Here is a 20,471-nt window from a genome sequence, read left to right as displayed (position 1 = left end):
CTGGGTGTCACATATGCTAGGTACACCACTGGACTGCACCATCCCTTATGTCACTGGAAAAGTTCAGTTTCTTTATGTCCCATCTGCTGGTCAGGGGACACAACACATTTATTTGGGCAGGTCTAGTAGGATGATGCATTCTAGGAAAGAATGAATCAGTTTTTTTCAGTGTTGCACTACAGTTTGGCTTCTTGCAGTTCAGGTTTTTTTTCCTGAACATTTCTGCTCTAATTTGTGGTCACTTATTTTGCATTTGATGAAGATCTAACCATGTTGTGTGTATTTTGTGTCTTCCTTTTAGTATGTATTATATCTCTCTTTTTGAATGTCAGTGTTGTTAATATGTATATTTTTGATACTGTTTCAAGGTAGTCCTATTATTTTCCATTTACTGATTCTGACTTTACCTCATTGTATTTATGTTAATATTTGGTCTTTTGTAAATTTTGTTATACCTGCTGTACACTGCCTTAGGTGAATCTCTTCATAAAGGTGGTTAATACATCCAAAAACATATATATGACAAGCAGAGAACTCTGCTTGTTGTTTTCCCAGTACTGTGTTGAGTGTTCTAAGAACTGGTGTAATTTTTGCAGTGCTGCATTTTTACATGCTCTATGGAAGGTTGCAGGGGTGTAGCCAGGGTAGGGATTGAGCCATGGTCAACCCTTGCATCAAAGTTCAGGGAAAAAAGTACTGCTTACACACTGCATGCCATTTTCATCTTTCCCTGCGCTAATTTAACTCACATTTGCCTATCATAATCCCTACATACACACCCAGTTAGCTTCTGCAGCATTGAAAACACATCTACTCAGGCACTCATTAAGCTTCTACTTATACCCCATCAGCCCCGTCATTCATCACTACTTACGTGCTGAGCTTCTCATCCATCCTTAATACTCCATCCTCCTCACTGCTTTTAAAAATATGACATTTTATGTTTATATTACATACACCAAATACCAACTAGAACAATTTCTAAAAGCCATTGGTCCATACTTCCTCCTAGTAAAAGTACACATTGAGAGTCCTTTGAGTTTGTGTGGCTGAGAGGATCTATTGTTTTGCTTTGACTACAGCCACTGCCGAGTCTTGGCTAAAGGTTGGGGCAGCCCCTACATGCAGCACTTTGAACAATAAAACCCAGAAAGGCAACCTGCAACAGACTCGAAAATAGGCTTTCCGGTTACTAACAAAAAGGCAAAGAAGGGCTTCCGCTTTCAGGGTTTTTTTTCCCACGTTTTCCTAATCATGCAGAAAAACGGGCCGGTTTGAGCTTTGGCAAGAGGAGCCCAGTCTACCTAGTCTTTCCACTTTGGTACTGTGTATTTCACAAAAAGGCTCCGCTTTACGCTTTCCAACACCTACTTTTATTTTATATCTAAAACAAATCTATATAGGAAGAATATAATCTTTCCCTACTGTCTTCGAAATAGCCTGTAAACTCCACACTTAAAAACACAATAAAAGGATTACTGTAATTTTTATACCAGAGAGAGGCTTGAAACTCACTGATGTCATCAAAATGAGGCTTGGCATTCAGCAAAGGGAAATTATTGAAGCACCAGAACGAGGTTTGGAATACATAGAGAAGCAGACGGGAGAGGCGGAGAGCAGAGTTTAGAACATTGGATGAATGGTGAATACCGCCGCCGTCCTCCCTCCCCCCCTAGTCAACATACTGTACATATTGCAAAAAAGGAGACAGGCCTACTATAACTGGGAAATGCAAGCAAGGTAGGGTTTTTGTAATAGGATGCCTAGGTAGGTGATATATTGTAATTTGAAGTCAGAAAGCGACAACACGATAAACTAAACCAAACCTTAAACTTATATACCGCATCTTCTCTATAAAGATAGAGCTCAGCACGGTTTACAAGAAATTTAAAGAAAGGAAAATATAATAAGAATTGGTGATTATATAGAGAGCAGCGAGATTTACATTTCAGTTAGATTGCAGTTTGGTTTTAAGATATGATTGAGTCATTGCCTTCTGTTGAAACTAAAAAAACACATTATGCATTGTGCTGATGAGATAACCAGGTGAGAAATGAGGAGCGGTCCTGTGATTGTAAGCATTGTATTGGTTAAAAAAGAACATGCGTTCTAGATGATTTCTACACTAGGTAGTTTAACCTTGAACAACTTGTTTTATCTAATAGTAAAGTGATGTTTGTCTTATTCTGATTTTGTTGGTTAAAAAATAAAGAAATACATTTTCAGCAATATAAGAGTAAGGTTCAGATACTAGGAAAATATTTGCCATGGATCAGAAACCTTTATCATTTTTTAAATAGATAAAATAGTGTAGTTTACTCAAATGAGTGGGAGAAAAGGCTAATAAAATATATATATCAAGATATACATATATGTTTGTGTTTATTTAAAATTTGATACCCCTCTAGAGTTAAAGATCAAAGCGGCTTACAAATAAATACTGTTCAGTTAAAAAAAAAAGAAGGTATTACACACTTTTTTTTTGCTTGACTTATTTCCAAGCATAAAATGTTTAAAATACAGAAGAGTAAGGTTTAGTAAACTAAGGAGAAGAACAATAGTAGACATGTTTATTGGCATTTGTTGTACCACCTTTTAATCTAGGCAAACAAAACGGCTTACATTCTAAAATTTATTTATTTATTGTATTTATTTAAAGAAAACAATAACTTATTCCGCTTATACCTAAGCGGTTTACAAAAATCCCCAAACATGATCATAAGATAAAACCATCATAAAACAAAACAGATAACATTTCCATTATTCACTTCATTCCTTCAGTCACTGCTTCTTAACCAAATTTTTTTCATGCACAAGTTAGGTGTAGTGAGTACTGTTTATACAGACTTCTGAGGAAGGCAAAGTTTACTGAAACATGGACTGTTGAGTCTTACTGTATACCAGGGGTGGCAAACTCAATCACATTAAGGGGCTGAAATCCAAAATACAGGCTAAATCGTGGGCCAGACTCCTCCCAATCTCCATCCCAGACCCCGCCCCCCATAGTAATACTAATTATAACACCATTTTTTTCCATTCATTTTTCATACATACACACACAATATAATCTTATTAACACATAATGGTAATGGTTAACCATAAAATTAAACTACACAAAACACACTGTATGATTTTCAACATTCATTCCTACCAGAACACAGATAGCCCCTATGCAAATATGGGACCAAAAACTAAAAGTACTAATACAGTACAGTCAAACCTCGGTTTACAAATGTACCAGTTTGCGAATGTTTTGCAAGACGAGCAAAACATTCTCGCAAATCGTGACTCGCAGACCGAGCATTGACTCGATTTGTGAATCCTCCCCACCCTCTAACCGGAGAGAGGCGCTAATCTCAGAGAGAGGCGAGAGTCAGAAGGCCTTGAGCATGCGCAGAAACCCCCAGAGAAAACCCCCAGAGAAAAAGAAACAAATGTATTTCTTCCTGAAAAGTGCAAAAGATAGCAGATTAAAATGCTCAAAATTGACACAATTTAAACACTAACTTAAAACTAAAACCATTCCCCTAACCTTTGTTGGCTACCTCCCTCCATGCTGTGCTTCCCTACGGCGGGTGTCTAACCTTCTGGCTGGCTCCAATCTGGCCGTTTTATGCGGCCCGTGGTCCAATGCCCCCCGGTGTCATCTTGTGGCAGGCTCTCTCCTCCTCCCAGCTGTAGTGTGCACAAAGCCTCATGCGTCCTGCACCTGAATCCTTCTCTCTGACGTCACAATGTCAGAGGGAATGCTTCTGGATGAGGTGTGAGACACGCGAGGAGCCACTGCACGCAGCTTCATGCATACTACGACTGTGAGGAGGAGGGAGCCGGCCACAAAATTTTTTGATCCTTTGTAATAGGTGATCTCTAGCCATAAGCATTCCATTTATACCTGAAAAAAAATTTAGAATAGGAAAACTCTGGTTTCCTGACTTTTTTTTTTTTAAGTATGGAGACTGTTATGCCACTAATTTCTGACAGGTGGAATGATCAGTAACACTCAGGAAAGCACCCAGACAATATAAAGCATAAACAATAACACTTTATTATACACATATAAGAATTAAATATAAATTATCCTCACCTTGACCCCAGACCCCATCCTCACTATTGTGAACCCCTACAATAGATGGATGGAAAGACCAAAGGACTGTCCCGTGAGACGTGGCCAACCGTCATGGATTCTACTGTCAGGGTCAGAATCCCGGTCTTATATAGGATGCACACTGCGGAGTTCATAGTAAAAGCATAAACAGCTGGTCCTGCTGTTACAATTAGTCCTGCTCAGAAATTGTTTTCCCATGAGACTGGTTTCACTGTCCCTTTGAAGATCAAGGAGGTTAGGATGTTTACTGTCCCTTTCTTTTTGATGTAGTTTCCCATCTGTCTTTACTGAGGTTATTTGAGCGGCAAGGAGGTGTTGTAGTTTATTGTCTCTTTGAGGCTATCCAGTTGTCATTCAAATAAAGGAAGTCAGGATAGGTGTTGCACTGTCTCTTTGATGCTATCAAGAAGGTGTTACATAGGCCATCTGTTCTTTTGGTGTGATCAAGGAAGTCAGATCAAAGAGGTCAGGATCTACAATAAGCAATGTTATTGTAGAGACCATCTGGTCTTGGGGGAGTTCAGGTCAGCAGATTTGAGAATACATATTAGTAAACAAACTTATCAGTAATATGCTGGGTCAGCAGACTTGAGAATACATAAACAAAATTATCAGTAATATGCTGGAGCATAACTGGCATAACATTCCACCCTTGGATTCTTAAGTCTGTTCCCATAAAACACCTTTTGTGCCATATCACAGCCTCTAGTAATAGCATCCCACCCATGGAGTGCAGTGGTAGCTTCAATATTGCCACAGAATGCAAGTTAGTATTTCATAAGTTGCATTCTTTGCCCACTGCAACATACTAACATTCTGTAAACATACTGAAAAGGGAGCTTGACTAGCAGGAATCACAAGTTCAACAGTACTAAGGACACATTGTTTCATTTCAAAATTTACACCATTTTCTATCTAAGGGTACAGAATGTGATGTGGTTTTTAAATCAATGCAATAAAGTTAATTCTTTGTGATATCATTAACGAAATGTAACATTAACTGATCATATCGTAGCGTTAGTTCATAATTATGTACAGTATTTGTCACCCATTCACCTTCCCTTCTAAATACAACTGCTACTCTGGAGCCAAGATATGCTTCTTTGCCAGCCAGTATTTCAGAAACAATAGTATCTATTCTACTTTTAAGCAAAGGTAAAATGGGAAAATTAATTTTCCCTTCATAATTTATTTCCTTATGTGCTAAACCTGGTGTCCTTGCATTCCCTAATATTTCTTGCTAATTAGGCCTTTCTCTTGAAAGTATCACGTATTGGGAATCATGAAAATTAATAACCTTATTAATATTATATTTGTGCTCTTACTCATGGCATACATTTAGGGTAGCTTCATATTCACCATCGATCACCGCAGTTATCTGATATCCCGTTTTTCTTAGCATCTTTGGTTAGGGTCTGGCTATGCTCCGGTTTCAATAGGCTTGCTATGCCACTCACATGCCTTCACTCATGTAAATTTCAGGCACCACCTCCAGAGACCAGCCCTACTGTGAAGTGGCAGGATATAGGCTCAGTTCTATTCCCAAGTCGGTGCCACATAATAGCCTCATGGCACGGCACTGTATGTCTGGTTGCGTCTTCATCTTCTCGGTCTGGTGAAATTTTCTCTTAACCCAGCATGTTAGCCAAATCATCAGAATGAGAGAGCAGAGCTGACCAATTTTATCACAAAAGGATGAAAGTCTATATGGAATAACATTTCCCAGTACGTGATTTTTCAAGGAAAATATTTCCTCATGACTGTTTAGCTTCAATGTTACATTAAACCCCCCTAGTGGTAAAAGAGAGTATAAGAGAAAAAGGAGAAAAACCACTTTATGTACAGAAGGTGATAACATGTGACACAATACTTGTGTGTAAGGTAGTATTTGTGTGAGATAAGAGAAACAACACTAATGCACTTAAAGATATTCTGTAGGACATTCAGAAAATATACCTTTTTATGTTCTGGACATAATTATTATGTCATTTAAGAGAGACCATACACACGTACAGAATGTGATAACCTTTGACACAATACTTGTGTGTAAGGTAGTATTTGTGTGAGATAAGAGAAACAACACTAATGCACTTAAAGATATTCTGTAGGACATTCAGAAAATATACCTTTTTATGTTCTGGACATAATTATTATGTCATTTAAGAGAGACCATACACACGTACAGAATGTGATAACAAAATAACTTATGTCAGAGATGTGCACTGCACTGTTTATACCTGGTAAGTTAAATAAAGAGAGACCATTTTTTTTTATTTAGCAAATATCAAATACCAATGAACACCATTTTACCAGGTATAAAGCTTTCTAATTATTTCTCTTCAGATATCCTTTTATAATATAACCCCTAACTAAATTATCATTGGGCTGTATAGAAACATAGAAACATAGAAAGATGACGGCAGAAAAGGGCCAAGGCCCATCAAGTCTGCCCACTCTATAGACCCTTTGCCCTTAAGATTAACCAATGTTTTGCCCTGACCCACGTAGGGATCCCACATGGGCGTCCCCTTTATTCCTAAAATCTGGCACGCTGCTGGCCTCGATTACCTGTGAGCCATAGCATAAAATCATTGTGAGCATGGTTTTCATAAGATACTTTCTGGTATGTGGGGGAATCTTTTTTGAAAAGGGATATGGTACCATTTGGACTAATAGAAGGAGTGGAATAAACTCTGGAAATGGCCAATGTACAATGTTGGGGTACCCCTTAAGCTAAAACAGACAACACATAACAGAAACAGACAAACACAGAGCTCCGGCATGCTTTCTTCCATCAGTAATGATTCAGGGTTGAATTTAATCTGTAAATAAGCACACTATTAATCAAAAGAGTCACAAACAAATGTGGTATCCATTGGATTCCCACTATCAGGTCACATTGCTGGAAGTATTTTAAATGTGGCACATTGAAATTGGTTCTCCGGACCATGTCTAGATAATAAGCTTCTAAAAGAAAGAGAGATAGAAATTTAAGTTAATTGCTCTATATAGTTTTACTGGTCTTCTTTTCTATTTTCTTCCATTTCAAAGCTCTGTCACACAATCGTAAGAGAATGCACGCAGGGAATTTTTAATCTATAAAATATACAAGAGAGGTTTACGTGCATTAGGTAAAAGACACATTTGCAAAATTACTTGGAGTGCAACTTCCTTATACTATCTAACAAAACTTTATACATTATAAAGGTCACTTAGCAATATTTCTACAGTTTAGCTTTCTCTATCACCTCTAGGCATCTGTAAGTATTTTTTGTGGTAGTCTGGTATATGTATATTGCCTCCCTTGCCAAGTGAATGCAAATTGTTCTGGACATTGCTCCACTATAGGGATAGTAAAAATGCAAGCTGTCATGTTAACCCTTTTTTGGATATCTGGCAAGGAATCCCATAGATTAATCCCATATTGGTAATTGTCCAATTTTAAAATTTGTAAAATTTTTTCTTCCTGCTTGTATAATTTTCCTCCCAATCCTGATATTTATATTCCTACACCCCAGCGTCCACTACAGCTTGTACCTGTTGCTCCCCAGGTTACTACTAAATATTTATCTCTACCTGCGGACACTGTTCTAATTTGGTCCAGGCACACACTGAGGCTCGGCATTCACATTATTGATTCTCCCAACACTTCCACCCTTTTAAATCAGGATAAAGAATGGAAGCAGTTTCCTCAGGAGGAGCCGTTGGCACCCTCTCTCCTTTGTTTACGTGTGCTTGAGGCATAGATTTCTTTCCCAGTCCTCTACTTTTATACATTCCCCATAATGTCCTTGTATTTTTTCCATCTATTTCTTCCCTCTTTACACCATCTTTTATTAATGCCAAAAACATATTCCTCCGAGACACCCGCTTAGCCCTGTTTGAATTGGATTGTCCTGTTCTCTTTTTATCAAAAGTATTTTGAGGTCCCCAGTCCCCCCGATTTCCTTGCAGATGATAATTTAAGATTTTAACTTTTCTGTAACTCACTTTCCGCCTCCGTTTTTTGTATTTATATTGTGCATATTGCACGGCCTTATCCATTAACAACTTATTCTGACATTGCAGCATTCCAAAGGCATGCAGTTGATTACACCTATTCTTTTCCAGCTCTCCTGATTTCAATTGTAATTCCTGTTTAGCTTCATGCAAATTCCTCCAGTCTGACAAAATCATCCTTCCTTGTCTAGAAATTACTTCTTGCTCTTCTCCTTTTGAGATTTTCACCTTTTGTAAGGAGGCACATAATTCATGTGGATCCCCACTTCCAAAAGTACAGGATTCACACAATCCTGCTTCTACAGACCACTCAGTGGCCATTAATTTTCCCATAATTTCATTCCCATTTGGAATGGAGGGATTGGGAGCCTGCTCCTCCACACCTTGTTTTCTAGTTAACTTTCCTGACAACATGATTACCCCACTTCTGGTACCAATTTGTTATGCCACTAATTTCTGACAGGTGGAATGATCAGTAACACTCAGGAAAGCACCCAGACAATATAAAGCATAAACAATAACACTTTATTATACACATATAAGAATTAAATATAAATTATCCTCACCTTGACCCCAGACCCCATCCTCACTATTGTGAACCCCTACAATAGATGGATGGAAAGACCAAAGGACTGTCCCGTGAGACGTGGCCAACCGTCATGGATTCTACTGTCAGGGTCAGAATCCCGGTCTTATATAGGATGCACACTGCGGAGTTCATAGTAAAAGCATAAACAGCTGGTCCTGCTGTTACAATTAGTCCTGCTCAGAAATTGTTTTCCCATGAGACTGGTTTCACTGTCCCTTTGAAGATCAAGGAGGTTAGGATGTTTACTGTCCCTTTCTTTTTGATGTAGTTTCCCATCTGTCTTTACTGAGGTTATTTGAGCGGCAAGGAGGTGTTGTAGTTTATTGTCTCTTTGAGGCTATCCAGTTGTCATTCAAATAAAGGAAGTCAGGATAGGTGTTGCACTGTCTCTTTGATGCTATCAAGAAGGTGTTACATAGGCCATCTGTTCTTTTGGTGTGATCAAGGAAGTCAGATCAAAGAGGTCAGGATCTACAATAAGCAATGTTATTGTAGAGACCATCTGGTCTTGGGGGAGTTCAGGTCAGCAGATTTGAGAATACATATTAGTAAACAAACTTATCAGTAATATGCTGGGTCAGCAGACTTGAGAATACATAAACAAAATTATCAGTAATATGCTGGAGCATAACTGGCATAACAGAGACCAATGCTGCATGAGGTAAAGAGCATACTAAGGACTATGTTTACTAAAACTGTACATGCTAAGTGCAGAGTAGCCCATTTTATTCCTATGGCCCATACAACTTAAGGCACACTAAGCTTTAGTAAATAGGACTCTAACCCTCTCTTCTACAAAGCCGCGCAGTAACGGCCCTGAAGCCCATAGAGATTTAAAGGGCTTAGGGGCTGTTGCCGCACAGCAGCTGCTAGTGTGGCTTTGTAGAAGAGGGGGTAAGTTACTTAAATTATAATTTCCTCTCTGTCTTCTTCCTTCGTAATGTATGGTGATAAATATTTGTACTGTTATGCACTACAAATCAAAGATTTTTATGTGTTTTGTTTTCTTATAGGAAATGTAAAAAGGCAAAGATAATGAAGTCAAGAAACACTTATTCAGGAACCTAATTTATCAGGCCTTCTAAATAAGAATGCTCCCACAAGTCAAGGACGTCATCCTAAGAATGGCAGAAATAAAACCTCCAGTGAAGAAAAGAGCTCGAAGAAGCCTGTCCACGAGTAAAGCAAAGAAAAAAGAAACAGAAAAAAGTAAGGCAGCAGCTACCAGAGCTCCATCTATCCTCACATTTTTCAATAATGCACAGCCTGCCAAACTTGCTTGCCCCATTTGTGGTAAAATGGTTTCAAGGTTTCAGATGAGTGAACACTTAGACGAGAGTTGCCAAAATGCTGAAAGGAGCGATGATGATGACGATGTGATTCTGGTTCATTCAGAGACCGGTGTGCCTGTACTATCAAATTCAGCAGCAGAGGGTCCCAGCGCAAGTTTTCCTGTGTGCTCGCCACAGAAAGCCTGGAGGTGGCAACCAAATACAAGTCCTGTTAGGAGCAACTCTATGAGACTATTAGAAGGGGTAAAGCTAAGGACTAGCCCCTACTTTAAGAACAATGGTGAGAAAACTATTACTCGGGAAGCAACAGGAGTTCCTAGGGTACGGAGTATGTCTTTGGGGAGTTTGTCATCTAAATTGTCTAGGAGCTTCCAAACACAAGGTAGAAGCAAGCACTCAAAATGGGAAGAGAATTCACAAGCCAAGACTGTTCATTATGGAACCAGTAGCGCTAAAAACCAGATTGGCCATTCTGGTGAACTAAATTCTCAGAAAGAAAATTGGTGTGAAGAACTTGAATATCCTGCAAAGACCAACGCCCTAAGCATTGTCACAGAATGTGTTGAGAGAGAATATTTGGCTTCAGATTGGAAAGATCAGGAAAGCAGTCAAGCAGGTAGTGAAATGGTAACTAACCTTCGTCTTGAGAATACACCATTAATAACATTGCCTGCTATGAGAGTTCTTGCCAGTGCTTCTCCGTCTGTGGAAGGAAAGCAAACTGAGATGGGAGATGAGGCGACAACATCTAAAGAGGAAGCCCGCCATGCAGTGCAAGCAAGTAGCTGGGAGGCTCAGTTGCCGGAATGTTCTCAAGAAACAACCGAGGCACCACTAAATGGTAGTGCTTCATTGGCTTCGAAGGGGAAAGTTTTTGATGATATTAAGAGTTGTCTTGAAAATAGCAATAGAGAAATTCTTCCATTGGAAGGTTTTGGTGCATTGGAAAATGAAATAATTTATAATGATTTTTTAAAGCCTCTCCAGGAGTCGGGCTGTAACGGTAATAGCACTGAAAATATAAAAATACAAAATGAAGACGTCTGCAGCAAGAGTTCTGTGTCAGATGTTTCATGGCAACCATACTACTTGCGGAATTTCCTCATGATCCTGCAGACAGTTATGGAGAATGAAGATGACTTGAGGTTATTTAATGCAGATGACATGAGCATCATTACCAAATTCCATCAGCTGACAGGTACTATTTTTGTGGGGGGGGAGGGGGGGGAGGAGAAGGAACCTGGCAGCTTTTTTTCTTCCTCATTTTGGGCTCCCAGCTTACTAAGCCTTCATTCCTAGCTGCCTGGGCTCCTCTCACCCTCCTTGGCTCTCCTACTTTATTCCTTTCCTGTCTATCTTGGTTATGGCATGGTTTTGTGGCTTTTGCTGGAATCCAAGTACCCTTAAGCCAGCTTTTAGCTATTGCATCTTTCTGAAAGTCTCTGCAGCTGCTTCCGGTCTACGAGGGAGGAGCTGGGCAAGGAATAACTTCAGATCATCGGCATGTTTACAGCACTGCCACTGAGCCATTGGGCTTTCAGTAAACTGATTTGAGAGATTCATGTTTATATACATTTGAAAAGTGGAAGCAAACTCCACTTAAAGTTTTTAGGAATTTATAGGTACAAATGATGTTTTAAAGCCGTGTGGCATCAATATTCAAAATCACTTGCGTGGTTAGCATTGGGTGCAGACAGCATAAGAGCTTTTTTTTTTTTTTTTTTTTAAATGCCAGGTGGCTGCATGAACAGACAAATGTTGGCTTTTACAAATCTGCGGTAGAAGTTTTTACCATGGGGTGGTGAAGTAAATGCTCTAACGCTCATAGAATCCCTGTGAGTGTCGGAGCATTTACCTCACTGACCGACAGTAGAAACCGTCACCAATGTTTTGTAAAAGGAGCCCAAAATGTATCTGTGTTTAGTAAAAGGAAGAGCCAGGGGTGGGGCTGAAATTTATCCAGAGAGCAGCAATATTTAGCCATTATTTGGATATTTTTCTTTTGAAAGGGAGGGAGGGAAACACAAATAGCAATCATTAGTATAAAGTTATCCCTGTAAGTTGAAGACCCACATATTTAGTGGGTTTACTTAAATGGAGAGGCTCACTGAATATTGTGCATAGAAATAGATATATTTTTCATTTATTATGTAGTATTTGGTGGCTTGTCTTTTCTATATTGCACCCAAAAAATCCTGAATAAAAGAAAAAATGTGCAAAACTGTAGTGATATGCCACGGGGGACGCACCAATATAAAGTAATCAAATAATAAGTGTATCCCCTCAGTGTAAAGTTAGAAGCTATGAGAGCGATTAGCCCAAAGGTCAAAGCTCATGCTTTCCTAATAGCCCTAATGTAAGGCTGTGACACCCTGTATGGCATAGATATCTCTAACAGAGACAACTTTATGCAAAGCTAAGTGTTAGCTATATTAAACACAAATAAAATATTAAGATGTTAAAACTATTTAAGCTCTTGATAAGAGATAAAAACGATTAAACAGATCCAGTGACGATTTGCCACGTAAAGCTCAGAACAGTGAGAAGTTTGAGTTCTGAGTGGCGACGCTGAGGGCCTGAGAAGACTTTTCATAGAGGCAGTCTATTAAAGCAGGGAAAAAGTTCCTGACTTTGTGAGAACTAGTTTGATGAGGTAGCTGCCTGAAAATATTTTCATGCTAATTATATTTGGTTTTCCTAATAGCCCTGACATCAGGGATGGTGGTTTTTAGCCATATACCACACACCATCATCGTTATACGCTATGTGTGAATAAACCAAATGTGAAAATAATAAAGTCTAACTCAAAATAAAATAGTGAGTCCCCGGTGAGAAAACACTTAACAAGACTTAAATCACAAATGGAAGCTTGTACACAATATTTTCACTTATCTTGCAGAAAAATTCATCTTTCATCAGTTCCAGAACATGAAATAGTAGGTTCTACAGAGCTCAGTTTCGGGGGAAACCCCCCTCCTTCAGAAACCTCTCTGCAAAAATCTTATTTTTGAAGACGCTGTCATTTAGTGCTAAAGTACTGCAGCTTTCTGTCAGTAAAGCAGATCTGAATGGAAGGACAACCCTGACTCCGTTTATCAATACATTCTGCTGCTGATGTCATGGTGGGAAAAACTTTATTAAATAAACATGATGTAAACTAGAGAATGACACGGGGACAAATTTTTCCCCATCCCCGCAGGAACTCAGTTTCCCCATCTTGTCTCTGCAACTTTTGTCGCTGTCCCTGTCCCATTCCTGTAAGCTCTGCCTTAACTGCACAAGCCTTGAACACTTATGATTTTAAAGTGTTTGAGGCTTGGGCAGATGAGGATGGAGCTTGAAGGAATGATGCAGGACAGGAAAAGAACTCAAGGGGACAGGACAGGAAAATGAATTCCCGCAGGGACGGGGAGAAATGTGTCCCCGTGTCATTCTCTAATGTAAATCTCATCAAATGATAGTGTTCCGTTCAATGTAGTCATTGGGTCCCTTAGGTCTGACCGCATCCGGTTCAAAAATCCAATATTGTTCACATAATTATATGTGCGCTTTTTTGTCCCCCACAGTCTATAATAGTCTATAATAAACCACCTCAAGTCTTCAAAAACGATTAAACATATACAGTGTTCCCCTGAAAATTCGCAGTCCCGGTCATTTGCGGTCTGCTCCGACCGCTTCTCCTTGTAGTAAAGTTTGGCTACACCAATCAGGAGCTGCGTGTCAAAGCAGCTCCTGATTGATGTAGCCCAACTTTACTACAGGAAGAGGCGGTCAGAGTAGACCATGAGTGATTTTCTTCACCTGCCGGCGCTCCAGCTGCTCTATCATGTCTCCCCAAGCGAAAAACTATTCGTGGTTTTTCAATATTCACGGGGGTTCCTGGAACAGAATCCCTGCGAATATTGGGGGAATTACTGTACCACCCAAGATGACTTGCAGATGGTTCTTTGATGTAAAAACTAAGTTTTGTTGGTGTGAGGATGTGTCCAATTAGAACACCATAGGCAGTACACATAGTACACTCTTCACATGGATTGTGATTAGTTAGTTAGGTGCCATTGACTTCTGCTGAGTCCTAGCGACTTGATGAATTACAGATCTAAAAAGAGATCGGTTTTGTGCTAGTCAGGTAAGGTCCTCCAGTGTCATCCCATGGTTGTTTTCAACATGTCCAGCTATCTGATTGCAAGTTGTCCTCTTCGCCTGGTTCCTTCAATCTTCCCGAACATAATGTCCTTCTCCAATGATCTTTCTCTTCCGACAGTGTGACCAAAATAAAGACAGTCATAACTTCATCATTTGGGCTTCGACTGACAAAGCCGGTTTGATCTCTTCCAGAATCGATTTGTTCTTCTGGCGGTCAACAGCACGCATAAAACCTTCTCCAGCACCAAAGCTCAAAAGAGTCAATCTTCTTTCTGTCTTGTTTCCGTAGTGTCCAGCTTTCACATCCGTAATTGTCCACTGAGAAAATGAATGTGTGGACAAGTCTAAATTTCGTTTGGAGTGAATACTTTGTCAAGAGCCTTCATTGAAGAGCGATCCAGTGCTATTCTGCAGAGTATTTCTTCCGTGTTAGTTATTTCTTTGTTAATGAAAAAGCCCAAGAGATTGAAATCCTTTATAACTTCTAAGCTTCAAGCTCAAAATCTTCATCATTTTCTGTGTTTGTGATCTTCATCTTCTTCAGTTCTAAACCCATGTTAAGAATTTTGGCTTTGACTTTTCTCAGTAGATACAGCATGTCTTCTTTGCTGCTGGCCACCAACTTTGAAACCAGCACTCTCTTCTTCCAAATTTGCTTTTCTGAAGATGGCTTCACTGTAAATGTTGAACAGGTAAGGTGACAAGATGCATTCTTGCCTGATGCTACATTTTATTGGAAACCAATCAGTACTGCCATATTCTGTTCTTGCTGCAGCATCTTGATTTTCATAGAGGCTCTATATCAGCTGAGTTATGTTTTTGGGTATTTCCATTTGTTCTCCATAGTTCTCCATAGTTTATCATGATCCACACAGTCAAAAGCTTTGCTGTAATCAATGAAGCAAAAGTATAGGGACTTTTAGTATTCTTTGCTCTTCTCCAATATCCATCTAACATTGGCAAAAATGTCTTTTGTTCCTCGACCTTTTCTGAAACCAGCCAGAACTTCAGGTAGTTTTTGCTCAACATACGATGGAAGCCTTTGTTGTATTATTTTCAGCAATATTTTGCTGCCATGTGGAATTAATGCAATTGTTAACAGACCTTGGTGTCACTTTTCTCAAGTATAGGTATGAACAGTGATCGCCAATCAGTTGGCAATGTTTTTTCCTTCCAGATGTGTTGACACAATTGAGTGAGGGCCAAGTTAGCACCTTCTGAATCTTTGATTAATTCAATTGGAATACCATCAATACCAGGTGACTTTTTTTCGATAAAGCTTTAATTGCTTCTGTCTTCTTCTTTTTAAAGTATTTGATTCTTCTTCAGTGTCAGTTCCACAATTTTATCCTTATTGCCTTTTTTGTATAACTTTTCCGTATATTCTTTTCATCTTTTTTTAATGCTTTCTAGGTCATTCTTTATCATGTCATTGGTGCCTTTAAGCATCCCATGTCAAGGCTGGAATTTCTGCTGCAATCTCTTAATATCCTAATTTGCTAATCTGATTTTTCCATTTACATGTTTTGGTTCAGTTTTCTAACAAATATCCTTTAGATATCATTCTTTGTCTTGCCAAACTTAATATTGAAATACATGGTTAATTTGTGATACTTTTTTTCAATCACCGTAAAGTTTTACTTGTCTTCTTTGTTTTTTTACTTTTCTGGTTTCTTCTGAGATCCAAGGCAATTTCTTGGCTTTCTTTCTCTTTTGTAGTGTTTATTGTAGCTTCATCACTAATTAGGGTTTTTATGTCATTGCATAACTCTTTGGGCTCTCTTATCTCCTGTATCAAGACAGGTAAATCTGTTGTCTAGTTTTATCCAATAGTCTGATGGAATATTTTCAATGTCATATTCTGGGAGATCTCTAATGATCTTCTTGCGAAGTTTTACTTTGATCTTGCATGTCAAAAGCTCATGGTCGCTTCTATACAGATTTTGAAGTGATGCTAGCATAGGGGAGAATGCAGAAATGAAGGCATGGCCAAGGAGTTTTGAAGAAAGCAGATATTAATTTTAAGATGAATGTCACATTAATAGAGAATTCTTATTACAAAAATGTTTGTAAATATTGAGAGAAAAACCAAACAGAACTTTACTTTTAAAATGTTATAAAATAGGACTTTAAAGGATAGGAATAGGACTTGGGGGAAGAATAGGAATTAAAAATTAATGTCTATATAGGTAATTGTTAGGATTTCCCACTGCTAGTCAGAAAGAGAAACTGGTTGGTGGGGTTGGTGCATTTCCAAATGTAAGATTGAATATGCGTTTTTCTAGGTTACATACGCGTAGTAATATATCAACATATTGGGGCAGGGGTGTTTATGGAATGTGTCTTTTAAACATTTATAATGCAATATCTTAATCTTCTTTCTCTTTACCTGGTAAAAAAACAAAACAAACCTCCACCAATAATTGAAGATGGGAGCCAGAAGTTGTATGTAAGACTCTTTCAACGCAAATTGAATTGGCTAAAATCCAGTAAAATAGAATATGCAGAGATTGGTCAAGATTTACAGCCGGTGATAGAAGAATTGGTGGCATGTTGCTTTCTGCAAACAGGTAAGAAGTGCCTATATAGTATACAAATGGAATGGATCTCTTTACATGGATGCAGCAACACTTTTACAAACAGTTGCATATGGCATACTTATTAAGGCATGGAGAAAAGGCTCCAAAAAACTGCCACAAAACCTTAGAAAGAAACCAGAAATAATGCAGAGCTAGTCAACAAGGTTCAAAGAGTGGTAACTCAATGACCGAAATCCCCTGTAAGCACAACGCAAATATAGCGTGATAATTCTAAAATAATGATAATAATTATAAACGTGATAGGGTGCCCTCAGTGTGAAGGAACAGCGAAGGGAGAAGTACTCCAGTGCTTCACATTAACAGACAGAGACAAATATGCCCCCGCCTACACACCATCATCGGGCACCCCAATGTGTGCTTTAAATAGAAATTAAACAGTGTGTCGAACTTCAAAATAACAAGTGAACACAGGAGAAATCAATCAGAGAGACCACTCTGAGAACCCCCCCAGCCAACTCCCAAAAGCAAAAATCAAACAAGGCAGCGGACTTAGCTTATAGGTCTTGATTCAGATCAACCAGAAAACACAGGGGCCAGGCAATGAGGCACCACTGGATACCAGGTCCAACCAAGCCTGGTTTCGGGAACACAACATCCCTTCCTCAGGAACCCATGAATGAAGAGATCACTGACGTGAGTCCGAGCCGGCTGTTATTTTGAAGTTGGACACACTGTTTAATTTCTATTTAAAGCTTACTTAAACAATGGCAATATAGTTGAAGTAAATATTTTGTCCAGTCCAAAAAGCACTATCAATAAATGTTCAAAAGTACGTCTGGATCAATGTACGATTTTAATCGCTTATACTAAATTCAAAAAGGACACCTCAGCCCCACCACTCCACCGCATATAATGTTTTCTATAGTGGGAAGCATATTGTGGTGCTTCATCATTGGCTGTCACTTTTTGTTATTTCACTGCTGTTTTTAGTTGTTTTTATATATATATATATATTTTTTTTTTTTTTTGATAGTTTTTATATCAATGGTTTAAGAAATAAATATTTCCTTCACACTAAACATTCTCAGTGTCATAGTGTATAGTTTAAAAAGTAAGTAATACTTATCTCAGCCAACACCTAGGGAGTCTGACCCGACATGTTTCACACAACCAAGTGTTTTATCAAGGGTCTCCCAAGGCTGCCGCTGTCATCCGACTCCGTATCTCACTTAGATACGGAGTCGGATGGCAGCGGCACCCTTGGGAGACCCTTGATAAAACACTTGGTTGTGTGAAACATGTCGGGTCAGACTTAGAGGTCTGCACGGGGATCGCGGGGATCCCGCGGGTCCCGCGGGGATCCCGCGGGTTCCCCCCCTGGCCCACGGGACTCCCACGGGGACGCCCCCTGGCCCACGGGACTCCCACGGGGATGCCCCCCTGACCCACGGGACTCCCACGGGGACGCCCCCTTGCCCACGGGACTCCCACGGGGATGAAAACAACCTACCTAAATTCTGGCGATGCAAGCATGCAGCTTACAAGTCTGGCGTCGCGTCGGGAAATAGCCATGTTGAGCAGTGAGCTCAGCACGTACACAGATGAAAGCCTTGCTTGCTGATTGGTCCGGCGGCCCCGCCCCACCGTGCCGCCGGACCAATCAGCAAGCAAGGCTTTCATCTGTGTACGTGCTGAGCTCACTGCTCAGCATGGCTATTTCCCGACGCGGGCATTAGGCTGTTTTTTGTCATTTCAGGTGGGGGATGGCAGCGGCAGCAGCAGCCTGAAAAAGAAATCATCCTGGCCGGGTTCGGTGTCATGCTCCGGAGCTTCTACAGCCTTCCTATCTCCCTCTCCCTTCTACCTGCGGCTCTCTTCGGCAACTCAGCAGCAACGATCGACACAAGCTTCTGGCGTCGGGGCCTACCCTCTGCGAGTCCCGCTTGTTTCAACTTCCTTTTTCCACAAAGGTGGGACTCGTAGAGGGAAGGCCTCGATGTCGGCAGCTTGTCTTGATCACCGCTGCTGACGAGTTGCTTAAGAGAGCCGCGGAGCAGGGGGGTGTTGCCAGGTGCAGGTAGAAGGGAGAGGGCCAGATGCAGGACTCGTGGGTGAGGGAGGAGAAGAGAGAGGGGAGAGAAACAAAAGGAAATATTTCATACTGGGCTGGGCCGGAGTGGAGAGAGGGTGGAAAGATTCTGGCTACAGGGTGCAGTAACAAAGGAAAAGGGGGGAAAGCTGAAAATGGAGATAGTGACACAAAGAAGAGAAAGGGTAAGCAGGACCTTCTGAATAAGGATAGAGATACAGAGGGGACATGAAGAGGAGGTGAAATAGAGACATAGAAGTAATGCTGAAAAAGTGTGTGTGGGGGGGGGGAGATAAAGACATTGAAAGGGCAAATGGTGAATATGGGGTAAAGACAAGGACAGAGACAAATGAAGATTCTGAAAAAGTGGTGAGATAGGGATATAGGTGAGATGGACACAAAGAAGGGTGATGCTGGAAAATAGGTGGAATGGTAATTCTGACAGACACAGAAGGGAAATGCTGGATCAAGGAGAGATGGGGCTCAGGCTGGATGGAATGAGGAGAAATGCCTTGTTGGCCCGGAACTTCCTCTCCTACGTCAGAATTGACGTCAGGGAGCGGAATGCTGGTCAGCGCGACGCTTCTGCAGGGAAAGCTTGGGACAGCGGTGGCTTGGGGACTATTCCCCGATGGCGGTGGCAGCAAACCGAGTGGCTTGGGGGAGGGCACGGAGAAAGAAAGAAAGGGGGCAGACAGAGAGACAGAAAGAAGGGGAACAGGGAGACAGAAAGAAAAAGTTGGGGGAGAGAATGAGGTCTGGAGGAGAGGAAACATACAGGAGGCTGAAAGAAAGGAAGAAAGATTGGATGCACAGTCAGAAGAAGAAAGTGCAACCAGAGACTCATGAAATCACCAAACAGCAAAGATAGGAAAAATGATTTTATTTTCAATTTAGTGATCAAAATGTGTCTGTTTTGAGAATTTATATCTGCTGTCTATATTTTGCACTATGGCTCCCTTTTACTAAACCGCAATATTGTTTTTTAGCGCAGGGAGCCTATGAGCATTGAGAGCAGCGCGAGGCATTCAGCGTAACTCCCTGTGCTAAAACCTACTATTGTGGTTTAGTAAAAAGGGAGGGGGTGTATTTGTCTATTTTTGTATTTTGTTACCGAGGTGACATTGCATAGAGTCATCTGCCTTGGGAAATGTATATGGCAGATATCTTTGTTTTGTGTTCAAAAGAAAAGGAAATGCATTTCTGGTTTTATTTCTACAGTGTTGAAGTACTTGTTGGCCCTTGCTGTGACTGGTGGGGATCCCCAAGCACCGCCAGCAGAGGACCTCCTCTAGAGATGGTCAGAACTCCCCTCCACCAAGCGCAGCAGTCGCTGGCAGCATCCATGAGCCACTGAGGTGCCAGCATCTGTGACTCAGGGACGCTACTGCTGCCTGCCAAGCTTGGCAAAAGGGACCCCAGGCCAACTGCAAAGGAAGTCCTCAGCTGACAGTTTGTGGGTTCTCATCAGCTGAGTATTTATATTTTATATTTACATTAGAGGTTCTGGTAGAAACCCATTTACAAAGTATGTATTCTTCCCAATTAATATTTCCAAATTAATAGTCTCTTTGCTTATTTGTAAATGGGTCTCTACCAGAGCCTTTAATTCAGTAGCATAATTAAATAAAATAACTATTTCTGAAGTTTATAGGGAAGGATGGTGACGGAGGGGATTCCTCGCGGGGACGGGTGGAGACGGAGGGGATTC

General features: G+C 40.3%; 1 protein-coding gene across 3 annotated transcripts in view; it reads left to right on the top strand.

Annotated features, from left to right (window-relative positions):
* Positions 1 to 1,514: 1,514 nt before the first annotated feature.
* The window catches only part of FAN1 (FANCD2 and FANCI associated nuclease 1), an 84,145-nt gene continuing 65,188 nt past the window's right edge, over positions 1,515 to 20,471 (top strand). For 2 of the 3 annotated variants that reach the window (XM_033920775.1, XM_033920773.1), the window contains exons 1-3: positions 1,585 to 1,740; positions 9,707 to 11,183; positions 16,561 to 16,701. In XM_033920775.1, coding sequence (XP_033776666.1) covers positions 9,785 to 11,183; positions 16,561 to 16,701 — 1,540 coding nt within the window. In that variant the 5' untranslated portion in view covers positions 1,585 to 1,740; positions 9,707 to 9,784. Of the gene's footprint in view, positions 1,741 to 9,706; positions 11,184 to 16,560; positions 16,702 to 20,471 lie in introns of all 3 variants that reach the window. The other variant, XM_033920774.1, reaches the window with a different exon arrangement.

Source organism: Geotrypetes seraphini, chromosome 14 (assembly GCF_902459505.1).
Source record: "Geotrypetes seraphini chromosome 14, aGeoSer1.1, whole genome shotgun sequence".
Taxonomy (NCBI): domain Eukaryota; kingdom Metazoa; phylum Chordata; class Amphibia; order Gymnophiona; family Dermophiidae; genus Geotrypetes; species Geotrypetes seraphini.
This window is presented reverse-complemented; position numbering and strand designations above follow the sequence as displayed.